The sequence below is a fragment of the Drosophila yakuba genome, chromosome 2R, assembly GCF_016746365.2.
Source record: "Drosophila yakuba strain Tai18E2 chromosome 2R, Prin_Dyak_Tai18E2_2.1, whole genome shotgun sequence".
In the NCBI taxonomy this organism is placed as follows: Eukaryota; Metazoa; Arthropoda; class Insecta; order Diptera; family Drosophilidae; genus Drosophila; species Drosophila yakuba.
The window spans coordinates 3,516,423-3,533,416 of NC_052528.2; the positions used below are offsets into that span (position 1 = coordinate 3,516,423).

A 16,994-nucleotide genomic window follows, 5' to 3' on the forward strand; every position below is an offset into this window, starting at 1 on the left:
ATTTGGCAAACGTTTAATTGGTTGCCTCACTGAACCGATTTAGAACACCATAGCGAACTATTTTTATAAGCAACGTACACTCACCTGCATGTAAGCGCACAGGGCTCGACATAATCATAATGCGGAGTCCACTTGTACAGAGTGCCGTCGTAGGGAACATCGTTGTAGGCGGCGCATTGGCTGGAGCGAAAGTCCTGTTGCTCCGGACAAGGCTGCATGTTGCAAATGCGGTACCGTGTGCTTTCCCCGCGACAACTGCCAGGACTGCCGCACCTACGCATTTGATGCATGATGCCTCCATCGCAGGTGCGCGAACAGGTTGACCAATCTGACCAGGAAGACCACTGGCCAGGTGCACCGCCTCCACCACCCCCTCCTCCTGCACTCTGGCCCTTCGATCGCTTTTGCTGCTGAAAATTAGCAGTTGCATTAGTGGATTACTCTGCTGTGCAGTGCCAAATGAAAAGTCAATACTACTTACTTCCAGTTCATTTTCTAAATCGGATGCTGTGTTCCACGTGTCGTCAAAAGCTTGACTCGCATTTAGCTTTTTTGCCCAGGTACCCTGTATATTCAATAGGCATATAGTGGTCTAAAAAATAGAAGATGAAGGAAACGGAATATTAGTAATTTGCCCATAGTATTGAGAATACTTTAAGGCAAGTTAATTTAAATATACTTAAATATTATTTTTTGAAAAATAAAATAGCCATATTTGAAACCAAATTTAACAATCAGTACTCTACAAGTACCGGGTATACATTTTCCAGATTATGTTTTTGCCTACTCATGGCATGTTTAATAATTTGTAATTAATTTTATATTTATTCTTATATTAAAAATTTAGTTTTTTTGTGAAATGTATATATATTATCAGCAAAATAACAAAATGGTCGAGGCACTTGATTATAGAGTGGCTTCTGGTTCCGGTTTATTATAATACTCACCATGCCAGGTAATTGTCAAACCAGAACAGACTGCCTTGTCTATTTCCAACAGCAATCATAGGAACTACATAACGGAGAGGAAAGTGGGAGTCGGGCGAGTTTTAAATAAAACTTGGTCATGGTTAGTAAGGTCGGGGTTGAACAGGGACAATCCAACAGACTAACCGTCTGTCAAAGATGACAGGGAATGGAGTCGGAGGCCTTGTTCAGATGAACGCTGAGAGAGCGAGAGAGACGCTAGTACGCGTGTATGTAGCGACATGCCATTTATTTATTTAAAGCGACAGCGACCGGCTGCGCAAAACGTCAATGAGCTAAAACTTTCGTGTGCTGAGTTGCGAGGGCTGGTGAGAAAGATCCAAGGGTACGCGCCCCTCAGGTTTGTTCGGCGTATATAATGGCTAACACGATGTCGAGCCGGTGTCGCTATAGTCACAGCAGTCACAGTTCCAGCAGCTTTGAAAACGTCCACTTGACAAGGGATAGATGAATAAACTGGGTTCTGGGATTTTGGGTCTTAAAATTGATGGTTCTTATATGGCATTGTGCCACTGCGATCTGTTTTGACTTCGGGCCCTGTCTAGCCTGTCCGATTGTCTGGGATTGTCAATCCATTTGACTGACGTTACTTTTCCATTCATTTTCGATGGCAACACCTAAAGCATGAGAAAGCGAAGGTAAATTGTCATAGTCCACATCCCTTAAAAAACTTCAAGCTTAGGTAAGAAGCGAAACTGACGCATTTGCGTCTGTCTGACTGCCTGTTTCTCTAATACCGTTTAACGACAGTAAGTGGCCAAGGACTAAGCCTTTGTTAACTGTTTCCGGCCTTATATGCAGTCTGCCTCTGCGGACGAATTCGTATGGCTTCGCTTTGACCTCCAACATTAAGCTTGCCGCTGCAGACGGAGTTTAAGCGTTATGCAAAAAATCTACCCTTGTGGTAATGCGATTAACGGATTCTTCATTGAACTGACAATTCCACAATTCTGACATTTCTTGTTATTTTTTTCAGTTTATTATTTGTCTGAAATTCCGACCCAATAATGTATACAAATTCACTAGTCAAGTAGAGATCTTAGGAACAATATAAGCTAAGCAACTAGAATATTAACATGCAGATTCCAGAGACATAACACAAAATTGTTTTCATTTTTATTAGTCTTGACAATTACTATTGGTTTTTTACTATTTTAAGTCGATAAAAATGGAATTTTTTGTTTATACGCCCACTAATACTATTATTATCTAAAAGTCGAGAAACTTCACAACACCGTTTTGTCTTGTTAAATTTTATTATTATTCTTTATGATTACGTTCGATATTATTGTTTTCCCTTCACATTTCAATCAATTTGCCAAGAAACATTTTGAAATTTCCCACTTCTTGGTATATGATCATTAATTTAGAGTGGAAATGTACATGTACATATGTAAAAGTTTACTTTTTTTAAGTGAAACTACGAAAACTGAATTCTTTGAAAGGTAGCCTTGCCGAACTGATAGTTGTTAAATGTACCTTTATGCTATCTAAAACTCATCACTATCATTAAAACTCCTATATATGTATATGTATGTATCCCTGTTTTAGCCTGCCCAACCTAAAAGCCCTTACCACGCGACCACTCGCCAAAGCTATTAATCATCTGTGCAAATGGTACAACTCAGGCTTCAACTCTCCAACTTCTTCAAGTACTCTTAGGAAACACTTACCACAAAAACTTGTCAGCTACGCCTAGGCCATTAACACTGTCTTGCACACAAAGAGAAAAACACGCACACAACTGGCCAACAAATATCACCCGGGACAGACATTAAGACAAATAGTTGAAAACCGGTGTCTTGGAGCTCACATAAATATTATACAAATAATGTATATGACAAAAACTTTTTTTATTGAACACCCTGTTTATTTTGTACAATTAGGTGTATATAGCAAAATAGAAAAAAGGTAAATGGAATGTTATGATTCAAAAACCAAAACAAGCGGCTTGTACTCAGTTTTGCAGCATCCGTTATTCGCTCAAATTTTTGCTCTTCTTACTTTCTTATAACGGCAGATTAACCATAAAGTGATTTTTGCATATATTATTCTTTGTCAGAATGCAAAAAATCATTTTCTTCCTTAAGTTTATAGTTTATTTGTTAAGTTTGGAACTTAGTCTCTAACTATTCACGGAAAAATGAAGAAGCTGTCTTCTGATGAGGAAAATAGTATTATTTTCATGACTAAAAGTTATAGTTAAAGTCAGTGCTTGTCAAGGTCCAGAAAAGACAAAATGCTTGTGCTGAAAAGAAGTTGGATGGTCGCCGTCGCCTTCTAACAGACTCTGGACGGCTCGACTTATGATGTCTAAAATGAGAAAAAATATACTTTCAACGCCAAAAGAAGCTTCTACAGAAATAAATAAAGACGTGACTCAATGGACAGCTAAAAAATCGCTTGGTAGGATAAAACAAACCAGTTTTATCCCAGAAAAATATTAAAAATCGCAAAAAAATACAAAAAATGAACGCAAGAAGACTGAAAACGACGGGATTATTCGAAAGGAAGACTATTTGAACATTTTGCAAAGCAGTTTGCGTACCAAGAGCAGGAAATGACTTTTTAGCAAGGTGGAGATATCAAGCACACTGCAAAAAATGTTAAAGAATGTCTCGGAAACCAAAATTTAAGGATGATGGAGTGGCCAGCGCAAAGTCCCGAACTCAATCAGATTGAAAACGTATGTTAAGGTGGACGTGGCAACATGGGTCAATTAACTTGCGTTGCGTCTATGCCTCTTAAGTCTGCATGTTGAATCTCAACTTTCTAGCTTTTATAGTTCCTCAGATCGACTCGGCTGTTGATCCTGATCAAGAATATATATACTTTATATGGTAAACTGTTTATTGCAAAATTAATTTCTTGAGGCACGAAGTGCACCCAATAATCATTGCCTTCTTATATTTTTCACACGTCGCAAGCTGAATACTCTAATACCAATTTTTCCAATTTTAAGTAATTTTTTTATGTATTGTAATGTTTATAGATTATTTCTATGCTGTATTTGAATTATGTTAAGGTAATGCAAAAACTAAAGTTCTTACGTGGTGGCAATTGAGCAAAGATAATATAGATTCGAAGTGTAACAACTTCTAAAGTAAAGGGCATATTTTGTCAAATTTACAATGCATGAGCATACGTGTGCACACATGCAGTGGTATACGGTTGCAGTAAGTGTACAATAGAGGCTCTAGAGTCCTCGCCCTCTGGCTATTGAGCAAAAAGATTGTGTGCAAAAACATTATATGGCGTTACGCACCTAGCTATTCTAATATCTTTGGTATTACCCGTAAAAAAAATCCACTTCAAAAGGCGGAACCACAACTGGAAAAGTTTGCACAAAGACCACAAAGAATTGGCGGCTGAAAAGGGAGTGAGGTTTGCACCCTTTCCCCATTACAACAATAAGGCTCTTTCAACAAGTCACATCCATCGAAGAACCTTATTCATCTTTGAGAGTCTGATTCAAAGATGGGCTCTTTGCAAATTCAATCAGCACAGCCAACAAGGATCAGAAAGCAAGAGCTGCTGAATGGTGTTTTGGTATGCAAAGATGAACTAATTACGCAACTATTGGTCGAATACGAGTTGATCACGAACCAAGAAAAGAAGTGTTTTTCGAGTGGCCGATTACTATTTTCGATTCCAGCTGCGATTTCTAAAATTTCCTTTATCTTCTCCGTTTTACGTATCGACACTAAAAAGAATACAAGTACGCATAATCAAATAGTTAATACCATACCAGAAGAAGTGCGATGGAGTGATCCCATAACCTGATTTTATATACCTTTACAACACAAGACAACCTTGAAGCTTTTAAGCCATTGTATATTGAATAGTGATGTTTTTGTGCGTCATAACTGGATGCCTAAAATAAATTTTAATGAAAACACTATAAAAACAAGTGAGAATGCTATAGTCGAGTTTCCCGACTATCTGATACCCGTTACTCAGCTAGTGGAAGTACAAAGGAGAAATTTCCACACTGACAATTTTTGGTGGTTTGTGGGCGAGTAACAGGTATAAAAATTGAATGAAATAGACCTAGAAGCAGTATTTTAATTTTAGAATTCGAAATCACTTATTAGAGCATTTTTCCTCCACCGTTTTACATTTTAAGTACACTTTAATTTATACATAAATTCTCATAGATATTAAAAATATGACTTCAGTTCTTTACCTAAATCTAAATTGTGACTGCACTTATACGCCCTTTTCTTGAGTAAGATTAAATAGGTATACCTCGATAAGTTCAGAGAAAGAAATAGATGATTTAATAAAAATGTGGAAACTAAAATGGAATTGGAAGAAAAACTATCGGAAAATCATGAATTATTTATTATAATTAATAGTTGTTAGACGAAATGGAGTCTGCTTCTATCTTACCAGAAGCTGGTAATTGAAAACGGCATTTGAATTTGCTGCCATCTACAATAATGTAATCCCATATGAGTTTCTACAATGTTCTTCGTGTTGTACTGTTTAGAGCCATTACTTGTGGAGCAATAGGGTATATTAGAGTAGTTGAGAAGTAAGCGGTAAAAGTAAGCGTTATCGACTCTTTAAGTATGTATATATGCCTTATCTGGTACATTTGTCTTCGCAATTCGATATGATAAATATTTTGTTTGTCACCGCTACATATGTTTTATTTGTTATAAATTTTATGTCTTGTCTGGCCGATTTCTATCCCTATGCCAACACAATGTAAAAATATCTTCCTAGCACTGCCTCTAGCTGAGTTAGTCAGTCGGAAATATCGCAATTCTCTTTTTTTTTTTTACTTTAAGAAAGCAATGAAAATATTTTTATTACCATATATGTAATATATTTTTTGCACAATGAAAGGCTTCCAAATCGATAAAACAATCGTTTAAGGTCCAACATTATTAAAAAAACAAAACTGTTTGCAACCTTTTTGCCACTTAACAACATTCGAATGCCATCTACATATGTTTATGGACCCTTTGTAAAGTAAATATGTAGCAATGTTAGTAATGTCTCATTTCAATTGATTAAAATTCCTTTGCCAGGACTTTACCCATATTTAACGTATTTACCCATAATTAACGTCTATATTTTGCCGAACAGAGCCGCTTTGGCTCCTTGGTAAAAGCTTACTGAGCAGTTCTTACATAGCACAGCTATACTCGACCTATCAAAGACGGACCGTAAGGACGGTATAGCTACAAATTCAAATATTCGGAATCCCTAATAAAGTAGACCGATACATACAAAACTGTCTTTTACATAAGGAGAGCATAATAGCTTAACATAAAACCCTTAAAAATGAAAAAATATGCGACACACAATTGGTTGACGCTTTGATTACACGAAAGCCGTAACAAAAAATGTCGTTAACGCAGATATCGATGAAAGACTCCAGAGTTGCAGGAGGTTTGTGGGCATGGCCAAAATGGTAAGACAAATAATAACATAAATAAATACCAAACAAATTGTAAAAAATGTGGTCTTCGAAGTTTTGAATGGATTGTGCGCGGTGCCATTATGATTTTTTGGCAACGATACAAATTGGCAAAACATAGCCGATGGTGTTAATCCTGATCAAGCATGTACATATATATTCATAATGTTCATGCACCTGACCATGGCAACGCATTGACTTGATTCGTAAACTCCGTTACATGTTGCTCTTAAGAACCCAACAAAATAATGTGTTTTTTTTTTGTACAGCAACTGTTGGTTGCATATATGACAAATACTTTTTGAATACGGCAAATATGGATTTCTGATTTATTTCAGAACCTCATTCATGTATAAAAAGACCTTAAAGGTACAAATATTGCACTAATATACATATATTTGTAATCTAGCGGAATACTTATGTATATAACATAACACCACTAAGCCTTAAACTTAATTCAACAAATTGTACTTACCACAAACAAAGCTGCCCATATTTTTGAAGACATCCAGTTAATGTTCACCGACATTTTTGTCTGCATTTTCTCGTAATCATGTTTTTTTCTGCAAAATTATAAATAAATACAATGATTTCAAATATAGATATGTACATCACTAAGTGTTTACAGATTCTTTGGTGTCATCCAGTTTCTAAAGTATTGTAGCACCACTGTTAGAAGTAAAGCTAATGTGGGGAAACCAGTTAACTAAGAGCCCCATCCTAAAAGAAAGCCTTAAATAATTATCAAGCAAAATGACAGCTAATGGCAGACAACAATGCCAAGCAAGAATGCGAATAAAATATGGCCACGTGTTCACAGGAGTGTGTCCCTTTTGCATGAACACGAAAAGCTTCTAGCTCAGCGACTGCCTGGCACGCAAAGGAGAAATACTAGTGTTTGTACATTCAATATAATAATATTCGGGTCGAAATCAAGCATAAGGTCAGATTGAATATATATTAAATGACATTTCCTACTTCTTTTCTGAATTTAATACATTTTGCTTAAAAAATTATTTATATACTTGCACAAGGCTGTGCAATTAATCAAAAAATATGTTTCTGTCCCTTACCCTTCTTTATTCCCATTCATTGATTTTGCTACAACAATGTAGACATGTTGCTTATTGCAGTGTTACCCTGCAGTTCCATTCACCGACTTTGATTCGGTGTATCACCGCTCAATAAAAATTGTTAGCGCTTGATCACAATTTGTATTAAAGCAAACGATGATTTTAACATTGGCATGTCCTAGGAAAGCATTGATGTAAAAAACACACTTATGCAGGTAAGTGTCATTTACGTAATAGTGGATTTAAAGTAAAGAAGAAAAGAAGAGAACTCAGCTAGTGGAAGTGCGATGGAGCGACTTCAACACTGACTGTTTAATGGCAATTTGTGGGCGTAAGATTTGGCGTGGCGAAACGTTTTTTGGCAAATCTAGATAAACTTACATGATAAAAAAAATTAAGAAATAGCCCTAGCGTAATAAAAGTTAAATTTTTCCACTTTTATAACATCACAAAAACACTGCTAAAAGAGCGTTTCCTAAGAGCATTTTAAAGAACAAAACATTGCTCGATTCATCAATCTTTCACCAAGTTTTATAGAAGAAGTTTTCATCACCTTTAAAAAGATTCTTTAGGGATTTTTCTATATCTATTTTTATTAACCTTTTATCAATTATACATTAAACTTATTTAATTAATCAAATATTAATATACATTGCTTAAATTTGACCTACTATTTAATGAATCCTTTGATAATAAAATCCCAGAGTCTTGGGCGTCTTCTTGTCCTACGGAGTTTGGGCCAGCTTCGTTTTGGTTGCGTTGGGCCTACATGTTTAATTAACCGTAATATACAAAATATTTGTATGGTGTATACGAAAATTTATTAACACAATTTACCTTAGATGATCACATTTGTGAATTGTATTTGTGGTGGCTTATGAAATTAATCCATCACCTGGAATAAGTAATGAATTAAATTCGAATATGATTAAAAATGTAATTTTTAATTATTTACTTACCATTTTCTTAGAAACTGGCAATCAATAAAAATCACGTCTACTTTTCAAAAAAATCAAATCACAAGTAACGAAAAAGGTGCGTGCCTTTTACATAAGGAATCCGTTTATCTATTTTGTACTCTTGTTGTTATTTCTCTCTGCGCGTCCCCGTCCCTGTTGCCCACACAATTTATCTTTGCATGTCACAAATTGAATGTTTCTTACAATGCCTATACGCTTGTCCCTAGAAATGAAATATGGATGATTTTGTTTTAAATATAACATCACCATTTTCATCGATGATCAAGCAAATAAACATCGTTTGGTTATCGGTTTAAATTTTTAGGAGAGAGCGCGCGCGAAGTTGGCTATTTTGGCTGAACTGTCGTCTGAATTGTGGAACTGCAGGGTAGTTTTAAAGATTTGAGTTTCCAACGCCAAGAAAATCACCGCTTCAAAAATTTGCGCATTACAGTTTTGAGCAGCTTGTGGGCATTAGAAATAAACTGTTTTAAAATAACCTTTCTTCTACCTGTTACATACTTTTTAACAAATCTAGTATACGACTAAAGGGAATAGTTACAACAGTAATGCAACTCTTACTTATATTTACACATGGCTTGACTTTGTTCGGAAGCCAGAAAACGGTGAGCCAGGGGCTCATAAATGTCAAAACAAGAGGGAGCGCTATAATTGAGTTCCCTGACTATCTGATACCCGTTACTCAGCTGTTGGAAGTGCGAGCACTGACAGTTTTTGGCGGTTTGTGGGCGTTAGAGTGGGCATGGCAAATCGAGAGAAATTTACAAGACTAACAAAAATGTGAAAAAACTATCAAAACATTTTCAATAAGTGTGGGCGTGGCAAAAAGTTTTTTTGCAAATCGATAGAAATTTACAAGACTAAGACAAAAATGAAAAAATATCAAAACATTTTTCAAAAGTGTGGGCGTGGTAGTTTTGGGCGTTTTGTGGCCGTTATAGTGAGCGTGGCAACATAAATCGACAAACTTGCGCTGCGTCTATGTCTCTGGGGTCTGTATGCTTAATCTACTTAATCTACTACAACTTTCTAGCTTTTGTAGGTTCTGAGATCTAGACGTTCATACGGACAGACGGACATGGTCATATCGACTCGGCTATTGATCCTGATCAAGAATATATATACTTAATATGGTCGGAAACGCTTCCTTCTGCCTATTACATACTTTTCAACGAATCTAGTATAGCCTTATACTCTACGAGTAACGGGTATAAATATCAAAATCTTTTTAAAAGTGTAGGCGTGCCAGCTTTGGGCGGTTTGCGGGTTAGAGTGGGCTAGAAAACATCAGGAAATACGCTGTGTCTATGTCTCTGGAAACTATTATTTTATTTTTATGGTCGTTACCGCTTCCTTTTACATGTTATATACTTTTACTCTACAAGTAGCGGGTATAAGTATCAAAACCTTTTTAAAAGTGTGGGAGTGCCAGCTTTGGGCGGTTTTTAGACTTGTGGGTTAGAGTGGGCGCTGCGTCTAAGTCTCTGGAATATATTATTATATTTACATATATGGTCGTAAACGCTTCCTTTTACATGTAATATACTTTTCTCTACTTTTACTCTACGAGTAACGGATATATTTATACTTGGATATATTATGGACATATTTTCTAGAGACAAGCTAGATCGACTTTCAAGGCTCGGCTTATGTCACAGTCAGACGATATCTTGTTATCCACCTTGTTTCAAGACCAGAATACTATCTTCTTCTACTATCTGCTATCTTCAGCAGCCAGATTATTTCGCGATGTACAGCGGCTGATGGAACCAGCGTGCAACAGTAGCAATTGTCTTCTTCATCAGAATCGGCAAAAAAAAAACGCATTAGCAAGGCCACTTCTTATTTTGGCTGGGCAGGCCACAACCTGTGAGTGTACACTACTTGGGTGATAATACGTCCTGCCTCTAGCATCAACGAAATGCAGCTCACACGCAGGTAAGTGCCATTTACGTAATAGTGGATTTAAAGTACAGAAGAAAACAAGAGAGACTAAGCTAGTAGAAGTGCGAACGAGGGACCTCAACACTGACGGTTTAATGGCAGTTTGTGGGCGTTAGAGTCGGCGTGGCAAATTTGTGAATCTAGCGCGGAAAGAAGATCATCAGCTCGACGAAAACTATCTCTAGCCAGGCCAAAACTGCTGATCAGTCCTTTCAAGCCACCTTTAGTTTAACGCATAAACAATTTCATTTCATTCGCAACTCCTAGGCAAGTATCACAACAGTATTTTAGATTTGGGCCTTTAGCTAGGTCATAACTTGTTCGGCCGTAAAAACCAGCGCACTTAGTGTGCACCATTCTATCACATAGCCAACAGGTCATTTTTGACTGCTCAGGCTTTATTACCTAACGGCATTTGTTTTGGAAGCAGACAACATTGCTTTCCATATTTAATTGGATTCTAACCACTTTACCAAAACACAAATTCAAAAATGTACCGCAAGAGCGCAGTCTGCACGCTTAGAACTTTAGGATTTTGTGTGGGAGAACGAGAGAGCGGGTACACCGTGCAGTTAAGTACAAAAACTACACCCAACAGCACTATGGACAACGCACGAAAGAGAGAGTGAACAAAACACAAAGACAGAAAGAGAACAGATGGTATTAATTTTTTAAATAATGCACAAATCACAAGAGATTCACACGCGAAGCGAACGGAATTTTAAGTAGTACTGAGTACGAAATTGAATCTTCATGAATTTATAAAAACCACCGCTGCATTTGGCAAAAACAAATATAAATTCGAAGGGCAGAAAAAGAACGCGACCGTTCGCTTTGAAACTAGAAGACGATTTTTTAAAGTCCTTTAAGAAAAAAGGACACTCAAAAATTAACGGAAATGAATTTGAAGTCAAAATAAAAACAAGAGAGAACGCTATAGTCGAGTTCCCCGACTATCTGATACCCGTTACTCAGCTAGTGGATGTGCGAAGAAGAAATTTCAACACTGACAGTTTTTGGCGGTTTGTGGGCGTTAGAGTGGGCGTGGCAAAAAGTTTTTTGGCAAATTGATAGAAATTTACAAGACTAATACAAAAATGAAAAAATATCAAAACATTTTTCAAAAGTGTGGGCGTGGCAGTTTTGGACGGTTTGTGGGCGTTAGAGTGGGCGTGGCAACATGAATCGACAAACTTGCGCTGCTTCTATGTCTCTGGAGTCTGTATGCTTAATCTCAACTTTCTACCTTTTGTAGTTCCTGAGACCTCAGCGTTCATACGGACGGACAGACGGACATGGCCAGATCGACTTGGCTATTGATCCTGATCAAGAATATATATACTTTATATGGTCGGAAACGCTTTCTTCTGCCTATTACATTCTTTTCAACGAATCTAGTATACCCTTTTACTCTACGAGTAACGGGTATAATAAAATGTCTCTTAGATATACCCGCTACGACAGTATAAAAGACATTAACAAACTCCTAAAACAACAATTAAAAAAAAAAGAGATCGCTAATAAACAAATGCAGCACATGGTACAAAAGCATCAACACAAGCAACACCCACACAAAAAACTTTTTTAACTTAATACAAGAAGAATTTAGTAGAAGGGACCAAATCCAATGCATAAGACTCCGACGAGGTCACTCAAGTCACACACACTTGTCCCCTATGCCGAACCGTAACCCCCGTTAGCATGGAGCACATCCTGGAAACATGCACAAAAGATGCACATTACAAAAGAATCATAACAATAGCTAAGTAATCGAAAACCACCGACCTAATGATCCAACAACACAACCATACTAAAATTCTTAAATAAACTATGCTGTACAATTTAATTAAGTCATAGCATTGAAACCCTAAAACTATATTAAACTTTGTATATAACTATAGATGTGCATAGTCGATGGCCTCGTAGCTAGTACTATTTACGCTACGTTAGTATTAGTTTTGTAAACTATACTATCATCTCTAATAAATAAATAAATAAATTATAATATAACAAAAATGTAACATATTAATAATAATATTACTATTAATAATAATAATACAAATTGTGGGACTGTTCAGTTTTTCTGAATGTTTTTGGCAGATCGATAGAAATTGGAAAAACGAACAATAACACGAAAATAAACAATACATTTAGTTTTGCACGCTTTGTTGGCGTTTTTCTATCTTTACTATATATACATATATAAATGTTTCCTCGTTCTTTACTGTCTTCTATATCGCGTCTATCCTCCCGCGATTCAAGCCGTACGATACACGGCAGCGCCCCTCGGTCGGTTGGGCAGAAGGTGTAGCCGTGGAACACGCGCGAAAAAAAACAAGAGAGAACGCTATAGTCGAGTTCCCCGACTATCTGATACCCGTTACTCAGCTGGTGGAAGTGCGAAAGAGAGTCTTAAACACTGACAGTTTTTGGCAATTTGTGGGCGTTAGGGTGGGCGTGGCAGAAAGTTTTTTTGCAAATCGATAGAAATTTACAAGACTAATACAAAAATGAAAAAATATCAAAACATTTTTCAAAAGTGTGGGCGTGGCAGTTTTGGGCGGTTTGTGGGCGTTAGAGTGGGCGTGGCAACATGAATCGACAAACTTGCGCTGCTTCTATGTCTTGGGAGTCTGTATGCTTTCTAGCTTTTGTAGTTCCTGAGATCTCGACGTTCATACGGACAGACAGCCGGACGGACAGACGGACATGGCCAGATCGACTCGGCTATTGATCGTGATCAAGAATATATATTTGGTCGGAAACGCTTCCTTCTGCCTGTTACATACTTTTCAACGAAGCTGGTATACCCTTTTACTCTACAAGTAGCGGCTATAACAAGAAACTCTTAATATACAAAAGTTATATACAAACTCTTTGCACTTGACTTTATTAGTATATTCGTATTACTTGGGGTGACGCTGGTCTGAAAGATAATCTTAAAGGTACAGTCCTAGAGTTATAATATAATTTAAGTATTAATTATCTGTGAGAACATGTATATCGTGTTAATAGGTTGTACAACATAGATGAAAAATAAATATAATATAAATATTTTGTAATTATTCATTTACATTTACAACTTTAGTTGTAGTAGATTAGAGTTGAATAGTACTTGTAGTTACAAGTACTTATATAAATTATTATAAATTGATATACCATCTTGAACAGACCATCTTGTAAAATGAATGGAAAGCCATTAAAAAAATTATGAAAGTTGGAAAATAAATTCTGGATGAAGTAATAAACGATTACCACACAGGTACAGGTACGACCAGGACTTCGAGGCGAAAAACATACATATGTACATATGTACAGACGCCGACATGTTCCACATTGCCTAAATTTTCATGTATGCCTTGGAGTTTCTCTTAACCCCCACCGCACAACCGTCAGTCTGCCTGGTCACCGCTTTTAACTGTCGTTGGCTTTTTGCTTACTTTTGCCGCTTTACTTTATTTACACTTGTTTTGCCAGCCCTCGATCAACCAAAATTACTTTTGGATGCTTTACAATTTGCTTTAAAAGTACGACAACATATCTGGCGTATTTCTTATTGTGTGGGTCGTCTGGACCCATCTTATGCATTTGCCGTTTATTAAAGAACTGCCGACATGAATGCACATTTACATTGATTTGTGGAAGCATGTCCACTTCGGATTATTATGGCGATTAAGCTTTTGTGTTCCAGGATACATTGGGTCCTTGCATTTCATTACGTTATTATCATCAAATTTAATTTCGACACGAGCATAAAAATATTTGCTCTTCGGCGGTAAAAATGTAAAATTTCTTATAAAATAAAATATATATTTTCTTGAATATCATCAAATTCTCACCTGAACCGTATAAAACTTCTTTATTACTAATAAGGGCTTGGATAATTACGTACAAACTAACAAAAGATTCTTGAATCTCTTAATTTCAGTTTGTAGGTCACTAAAAGAAATATTGAATTTTCCTTATGCATTGAACTTTTAAATGCACTTCGTTCGGCAAGAATTCCCCGAAAGTAAAATCTTAACAAGATAGAATCAGTGTTAACTAAGCTTCCCGATTTTGCTACACAAGTCATGCAATTGAAAAACAAACGAAATTAAATAAGTTTTATATGTAGACATTTAAAATTGTAAGACTTACGGCCACTATAAATTAAATGATTTGACACGCTCATCTAATATATCTCCAAGATCCATTTCAAAAATTTTCGGATTTTCACACTCTTTTCCTACTGATTGTTATACACTCAAACTAAATATTTATATTGCCGCACTTGCCACACTTTACACAATAACTAACGTTTTAACTTCGCGTGTTTCACTAAAAATCACCAAATCGACAACGCTGTGCTATAATAAGGAATGAAAAAGACTCTTCCAAAATGAATACATTGGTGGCCTTAAAGAATTTTCGGCGTTTTACTCCTTTTTCTATGCGTTGTAGCTTACAATGACTTATTTTTATAATAATGGGAAATAGGACTATTTGCAAAACATTTTTAGTGTTTAATCCTTCAACCTAATCATTTGTCTTACGTCCTTTGGATATTTATTGCTTTCGCACCACAACAAAGCACCGTCGCGCACCAAGCAATTGTGCTCTGTAAAAATCCATAGCACTGAATTTTCCTTTACCGTTAGCACAGCCCGCGAGCTCCGAAAATCACTTGAAAACTGTTCGCCCGCATCGGCATCATGTTCCGCAACATGAGAACGTGTTCGAGTAGAAGTGGTCGGTTTGAGCTGGTCGGTGGGATGTCGAACAGCAACTTGGTTCGAGTGAGTTCGCAGTGGTGAGTTCTAGAAAAGGAAGTTCCGTTCGTGAGGGGTATTAGTTGCCAAACTTACAAAATACTTTGTATATAAACATTGTCTATATATGGTGCAACATTTTGTGCAAAACAGTACAATTTTAAATAGGTGTATCTTTTTGATGCCTATCGATACAACCAATTCTGTGTGGCACCCAACCATTCCGTGAAATCGGATTTTGTTTTGCTTACCAATATCAATCTACAAATCTAAAATAATTCTAGGCAGACCAATTATTTAAAAGTTGTTATGTAACCGTCGTTAGGTGAAGCTCTGGTTACCATTACTCAGGAAGTAAAAATGCGAATGAGAAATTTTAACATTTTCTGGAATAATGGTAAAAATTGAGGAAAAAAATAATAAAATGAAAAAAAATTAAAACTTTGGGCGTGTTAGTTGTTAGTTGCTGTTTGTGGGCGAGTGAGCGTGGCAAACAATTTTTTTGCAAATCTATAGAAATTTACAAGATTAATAATAAAACTAAAACATCAAAACTTTTGTTATCATGGCAAAAAGTTTCTGATAGGAATTTACAAGACTAATCAAAAAATGAATAAATATACAAAAGTGTGGGCGTGGTAGTTCTGTTCGTTTTGTGAGCGTTAAGAGTGGGAACTTGAGCTGCGTCTATGTCTGTGAAAGCGCATGCTTAATCTCAACATTCTAGCTTTTATAGTTCCTGAGATCGAGGCGTTCATACTGACAGATAGACGGCAGACGGACACGGCCAGTTTGACTCGGCTATTGATCCTGATATTGTTGATATATGTATATACTATATATGGTCGGAAACGCTTCCTTCCTGCTTCTTAGGTAGGTTCCCTAAATTTGGGAACCATAGAAGAATATTATAATAAAATTTATTAAATTTCTAATATGGTACACAACCGGATACTAATCCATAACGACATAACATACACCACACTAGAAGTGAAACGAATTGCACTCTGCGTTTTCAGAGAAATCTTTCCTAATCCTACAAAAACGTTAATATTCGCAAGAAACCCACAATCCATAGATGATGCCTATAAAATCATATAAGATGCTCGGCATTAAGGCTATACATTATACGGACCAATTCAAAGGAATAATAGGTTCAATAAATTCAACTTAATATCGAATTTCAATAACGCTAATAGAAACGTAAACGAACCATTCGTTTCACAAAGTAGTTTTGATGAAGCAAATAGGGATCAATCAAGCATTGTAATTCATGTCAAGAAAATAAAGGACAGAAGGTACGTTTAGGATAAATAATAGAAGGCATGGGATCAAAATCAACCAAATAATAGCTAAACTTCTTATTCTGCTTGAGTTTCAACAAATAGTCGAAATGTTTAAAGATCTGAGCAAAGCAGGCGTATTTTCGAGCCAATGGATTTTAATCAATTAAGTGTAAAGTTTCAGATATAGGGAGGATCAAGATGAATACCACATATAGCAGTGGTAAGGTAAAAAGAGGCCATTAATATTTATTAATAACACTGGAGCAGAATTCAGTATATTAATTCAGAATTTGTGTTACCCGAAGGGAGAAACAGACATTGACATAGAAGTGAAAGCAATGAGAAACAAAATTAAAATAGAAAATTTGTAATTTCCTTGTTTTTAAGAATTTGAAGCTGAGGGTAATATTTGTGAATTTCTAGAGTATAATTTAACATGTTTAATGACATATGTATATGCAGTCATTGATAATTCAAACAAAAAGATTTAACTCAATCATTTTTATTTAGATCTTTTCGTTCAAGAAAATCACTTAGATTTTA

The 16,994-nt window shown here is 36.2% G+C and overlaps 1 protein-coding gene across 7 annotated transcripts in view; it reads right to left on the minus strand.

The window, feature by feature from the left end:
- The window catches only part of LOC6529201 (protein madd-4), a 38,783-nt gene extending 23,701 nt beyond the window's left edge, over nucleotides 1-15,082 (minus strand). For 3 of the 7 annotated variants that reach the window (XM_039372019.1, XM_039372021.2, XM_039372022.2), the window contains exons 1-4: nucleotides 14,551-15,082; nucleotides 6,893-6,980; nucleotides 482-592; nucleotides 85-410 (exon numbers count right to left, since the gene is read on the minus strand). In XM_039372019.1, coding sequence (XP_039227953.1) covers nucleotides 85-410; nucleotides 482-592; nucleotides 6,893-6,980; nucleotides 14,551-14,588 — 563 coding nt within the window. In that variant the 5' untranslated portion in view covers nucleotides 14,589-15,082. The remainder of the gene's footprint in view (nucleotides 1-84; nucleotides 411-481; nucleotides 593-6,892; nucleotides 6,981-14,550) is intronic. The other 4 variants (XM_039372018.2, XM_015196743.3, XM_039372017.1 and 1 more) reach the window with 4 other exon arrangements.
- Between the last annotated feature and the right edge of the window lie 1,912 nt (nucleotides 15,083-16,994).